We start from the raw sequence: 5,801 nt of genomic DNA, 5'->3' as shown, positions 1-5,801 counted from the left end.
CCCCCCCCCCCCCGCCCTGCCCGGCACTCACACAGTCTATGTTCTCGGTCATGTTCAGAATGATGTAGTTCTTCCCTGCCAGGTTGCTCCAGTCCTTGCAGATCACCTGTGCCGGGAGACAAAGTGGGGGCAACTCAGGAAGGCCGAGGACAGGCGGCAGGGAGAGGCAGGGCCTGGAGGAGCAGAGGCAGAGGGCTGCCCAGCAGGCAGGATCGGACAGCCCGCGCCTGGTGACATAACGAGGGCCACACTCTACAGACCCCACGGAGGAAGGGGCCTCACCTGAGTGGAGTCCCAGGGTGTCCTGGACGGAGCTTCGCTGGCTGGTCTTGGGGGCTGCTGGCTGAGACCTTCCTCCCCGGGGATGGCAGGGGACAGCGTCGTCGGTGCAGAGTCTCGGGGAGAAGATGGGGAAGGGGCAGGGGTTGTGGAGTACAGGTGGCCCTCAGCTGGGGCCTGAGCCCTGCGGGGAGCTTCGGTCTGCAGGAACGAGGCCGAGGACAAGGACGAAGCCAGCGCCCTGCTGATTCCCACAGTGGCCTCCTCACTGGCCTCTTGTGGGACCTCAGACTCCACCCGGGATCCGACTGGCAGCAGCGTGGTCGCCTCGGCCTCCTGGCTGGACAGGTCCTGAGACCCTGGGGTCACCGTGCCCGAGGTGACTGAGGACAGGGATGAGCTGGGCTCCACACTGTTCTCCACCTCCACGCCCGATGCAGCCTGGTCCCCAGACTCCTCATGCCTGTGACCGGGGACACCCTGGGCCTGGCTGCTGCTGCTGCTGCTGCTGGGAACAAAGTCTTGGGCCTGCATGGTAGTTTCCTCCTGGGACCCACTTACGGGCAGCAGCTCCTCCTCCTCCTCCTCCTCCTCCTCCTCCTCTTCCTCTTCCTCCTCCTCCCGCTCTACCTCCTCTTTCTCCCTCTCTTCCTCCTCTTCCTCCTCTTCCAGAGGCACCTGCCAGGGTGGCTCCACCAGGTACAGCTTGGGCAAGGCAGAGGGGAGGCTGGGCAGCTCGGAGGTCTGGCCGGCGTCATCCATGTCCATCGGCCCTGCCTTCTCTGTGAGGTCCGGGAAGCCGTAGTCTAGGACAGGGACACAAGGACACTGCTCATCAATCAAGTGCTGACTCCGTCAGTACTTACCGATGGGAAAGGACCAGAGCGCAGGACACCAGAGTCCTGGAAATGCCGGGGAGCCACAGGAAGGAGAGGGCCAGCCTGTGGGGGACACAGGCTCCTGACTAATCACCTCTCCCTTGTGGTAATAAATACCATTCACACTTGTCACCAAATTCAGTGAGCACAGGAATACTCCGGCCTTTTGCATAGGCACCCCTCACAGAGGTCACTAAGAATGCTTTCATAATGTGAGTTTTCCTCAGCTGGGACCCACCAGGAAGGCCCTCATACCACTCCTCAGAAAGGTTCCCTTCACCCTTTTTCTAATGGCGTATAAAGAGGTCTTTCGGGTCAATCCTCCAGTGAGTTCTGAGAACCTCCCCCCCACCACCATGGGATCTCACTCTGTTACCCAGGCTGTCCTTGAACTTCTAGGCAGAAACTATCCTCCTACTTCAGCCTCCTCAGTAGCTGCAGCTATGGGTGAGGAAAACTCTCATCAATGAGTCATCCACTGACTTTAATCATAGTCTCTAAACCATGCTCTAATTCCACAAGGGAGGCCCTGATGGGAACTGGCTGGGGAAGAGGTGGCAGGGTCCAGGCTGGAGGCTCCCAGGGTACACAGAGCCTCTGAGTCCCTGTCTGGAGCGGGTTGGGGGCTGGGTCTCTTGCTTCCCAGAAATCACATTCTGAAGGAGCCCAATCAGGAATTGGTCGAGCAGACTGTTTAGTGGCTTCTCAGCAAAGCCTAGGACTCTTCAGGACAAGCATTTATAAAAACCAGAGAAGGGGCCAGGGATTTAGCTCAGTGGAACTGTGCCTGCCTGGCAAGCGCAAGGGCCTGAGTTCAATCCCTCAAACTGGGCAAAAGTAAATAAAATAAAAACCAGAGAGTAGTGCTTTCCAGTGTACTCAACCCGGAAGAAGCTCTGGATGCCTGATTGCTTCAGGGTCATAAACAGCAGAGTTCTGTAGTACTCTTTAGCAATGCAAGGTGGGGACATTTTAAGACAGTGAGGAGAATCCATGCATCAACCTCCTCCCTCCCTAGAATTTCTATAAGAAAAAAAAAGAAAAGTAACTGTCAAAATGGAAGTTTAAAGGTCTTTAAATGTGACTGGCAGGGAGTGGGCTGGCCTACACTAGTGTCAAGCAGCAAGTAACTATTACAAAAGAAAGGACCAAGGGGCAGCCCACTTTCTCGTCCCACTTATCTTTCTCTCAATACATTTTTCCTACTGTTAACCTCCACTGTTCCTAAAATTCATTCTTCAGTTTCAGAGAACATGAACTCACATTTCGGATATCTAGCAGCTTTGGGAGTTACATCTCTTCCCCTTATATCATTTTGGAGGTCCCACTGAGATTACTGGTCAGAGGGACTCAACTACTAGAAAACCATGGTTGATAAGAAATAACAGCCCCTCTAATCGTGTTTTATACTTCAAAGTGTTTAATGTCCACATAAAATTATAATAGTTAAGGTCACTGCTCCTACTGAAATACTTATGTCACTGATCTTCTCTTATGGGTGTTCAACAACTGAAGTTTGGAGACCAAAACTAAAAAGACTTAAAAGCTATGCAGCACCAAGATGACAGTGCCAGGCACCTACCAAAGGCCTTTAGATAGACCTTCTGTAGAGTAACTCTAACTGCTGACCACAACTACGACCCTCTTCAGCTGGAAGGCCAGAGCTGTCTTTGCCCTTTGCCCCCTCACAGCAATATTCAGAGAGGGGAATACTGCAGATAGTTAAGTTAATTAGATATCTTGTAGGCAGTTAGACAGAGCCATCTCAAGGAGCCAACACAGCAAGGAGACAACATGGAAGACAATCAAGACACATTCACTAAAGGTCAGAATTGTAAAAGTCGAGAAACTATTACACCCTTGTGCTTCCCCTGGGGATAAATAGCAGTAACTGATATTCTAAATAGGTTTCAATCAGGGTGGGTGGGTGGGGGGCAAAGTCTTGACCCAGCCTTTCCAGGAAATATCCCTGACTCCCACCCTTACTGAAAAATCCTTGTAAGTTTGCTACATGACTTGCTCCTTCATTTGACCCCCACTTAATCTCATTGATGTATTTTTGGTACCAGGGATCGAACTTGGGACCATGAGCTTACAAGGCAGGCAGGGAAACCACTGAGCTAAATCCATGGCATTTCCACTTAATCAATATTATCTGGGTGACTGTACTTGCAATCTTATTGGTTGGTCATGGTTTTGCCCCACCTCATGCCCACCTTGTAATTTTCCATTGGGTCTTACAGTTTTGTCCCACTTTGTACCCACCTCATCACATGGCTTTACTGTATAAAACACCTTTAAGAAGTGGGGTGGACAGACAACCCACTTTCTGTTCCACCTTCTGTCTCTCTTAGACAGAAGCTTTCTTTCTCTCAATAAATTTTTCCTACTCAAAAAAAAGAAAAAAGAAAAGAAAGAAAGAGAAAAGCAAGGACCAAGTTCTGAGAAAGTGGACACCAAAAAAAGAAAAAAAAATGGCTTCTACTTAGAAAAAAGAAAGAAAGAGTACACCAAGAAGGTCCAGGAAGTGCTTGGCACACAGGCCTAGACACGGTGCACGTGTAAGTAGCCCAGGTCCCACGCTTGTCCTTCCACACTGGATGGTTCCTAAGAGACCCAAGTTCTCTGCTTGGTGACTGTGCTCATGAGTGCATGCCTAGAACTGCAAAGACCTGGACAAACCCCCGCTGGGCTGATGGCTCTGTCCTGAGACCAGTAACTCCAGAGAGGTCCCTAGAGCCACACAAGAGGAACCCATCCATCACTTCCCCAAAATTTGTGTCATCTTATGATCCCTTCCTCCACAACAAGGTCACTTTAGACTGGTCTCTGTAGCCACATACTGGTTTTCCATTTCTAGAGTTTAATATAAATGAGACTATACAGTGGGTTCTCTTTGGCTTAGTTCAGCATAATTATTTTAGAATTTGGTTATATCAATAATTTACTTTTCGATTGCTGAGTAGTATTCCACTTTACAGATATATGTTTAATATCTGTAATTTGTTTATCCAAATAAGTGTTGATGGATCTTTGATTTGTTTCCAGTTGGGGATATTACAAGTACATTGGTACCTTGGTTCATGAACTTAGTTTGTTCCATGATTCTGGAAAAGATGGCTACATTTGTGTTCATTGCCTGATGCAGAATTCACAAACAAAAACAAAATTTTACCAATGCTTCTGTATGCAAACCAAATTTTTCTGAAATGCAAGTGTTTGTGAACCCAGGCACCTCTGTAAAGCTATGTAAAAACTTTGTGTGGGCACATGTATTCCTTTTTCTTGGAATAGCTGGGTCATATGATAGGTATATGACTGTAAATTTATTTTGTTGTACAATGGGGCTCACTATGTTGCCCAGGCTGGTCTTAAACTGCTGGCCTCTTGGGCTCAAATGATCCTCCTGCCTCAGCCTTCTGTAGCTGGGATGACTGATGTGCACTACTACACCCAGTTTTAAGAAACTTCTAAACTATTTCCAAAGTGGTGTACAGCTTTACATTCCTACCAGCAGTCTTTGAGAATTCTGATGGTTTCTCATCTTTACGAACATTTGATATAATTAATTTTTTTTCTTTTTTTGGCAGTACAGGGGACTGAACCCAGGAGCACTCTACTACTGAGTTGCATCCCCAGCCCTTTGTTTTTTCACCTGGAAGAGGGGTCTCTATAAGTCGCGTAGGCTTGAACTTGCAATCCTTTTGCCTCAGTCTCCTTAGTAACTGAGATTGTTAACCCCAGTCCAATCTTGTACTGCTTGCCTGACCTATCTGAATTTTTGTCCCATCCTAATCTTTCTTATCTTTGGGGACATTATGCCTATAGGCCAGAAACCCCTTCTTCAGGTGGGCAAGCCGAAACTAGTTGGCTCTAAACTAACTGCTAAAGCATCTGCTAGGTAACCTCTAACCTCATTATAATCCTATCCACTTGCTAAATAGCATACCAATACATGCCACAACAGTGAACTGCCATGAGACCACATGAAAGAACCATAAAAGGAGTAAAAAAGGTGGTACTGAATTCTTGGAAAATCTCCACCCATTCCCCAAAACACATGAACATTGCTCCTAATCATCAGCCCATCCTTCACCTCATTTGTTTTACTTTATAATCTCCCAGCCCAAAGGGTTGAAAAGCTAATTTGTAGGGTTAACTCTTAATCTTCTCCTAATCTTGGCCAAGAATAAAATCTCTGGTCTTGAATTTGATTCCAGGTACCAGAGTGGGGTGGATATGTAAACATATGTATATATGTTATGTGTGTGTAAATATATATCACAGATATGTATACATATGTATATATGTATATGTGTATATATATCTCACAGATATGTATACATATGTATATGTGTGGGTATATATTATATATATGTGTGTGTATATACACACACACACACACACACACACACACACACACACACACACCTTGGTTCACAAACTTGGTTCTTTCCACAATTCTGGTCACAAACCAAGTTGGATGAGAACCAAACCAAATTCAATGGTTAGGTTCAATGTTGAATTTATGGGGAAATTTGATTCATTCTTGTACAGTTCAGTTTGTGACCAGAATCGTATCGTGGAGAGAATTGAGTTTGTGGCACTGAGATACCATTGTATTTGAAAGATATATGTATGTAT

At 46.9% G+C, this 5,801-nt stretch overlaps 1 protein-coding gene across 1 annotated transcript in view; it reads right to left on the bottom strand.

Moving 5' to 3' along the window:
* Positions 1–5,801, bottom strand: part of Podxl2 (podocalyxin like 2) — a 31,257-nt gene that overhangs the window by 13,058 nt on the left and 12,398 nt on the right. The window contains exons 2-3 of the mRNA XM_010617221.2: positions 283–1,085; positions 32–106 (exon numbers count right to left, since the gene is read on the bottom strand). Of these exons, the coding sequence (XP_010615523.1) occupies positions 32–106; positions 283–1,085 (878 nt within the window). The remainder of the gene's footprint in view (positions 1–31; positions 107–282; positions 1,086–5,801) is intronic.

The sequence above is a fragment of the Fukomys damarensis genome, unplaced genomic scaffold, assembly GCF_012274545.1.
Source record: "Fukomys damarensis isolate Sample0158 unplaced genomic scaffold, DMR_v1.0_HiC HiC_scaffold_37, whole genome shotgun sequence".
Classification (NCBI taxonomy): domain Eukaryota; kingdom Metazoa; phylum Chordata; class Mammalia; order Rodentia; family Bathyergidae; genus Fukomys; species Fukomys damarensis.
Note: the sequence above shows the minus strand (reverse complement) of the source record. Positions and strands in the feature narration are given on the sequence as shown.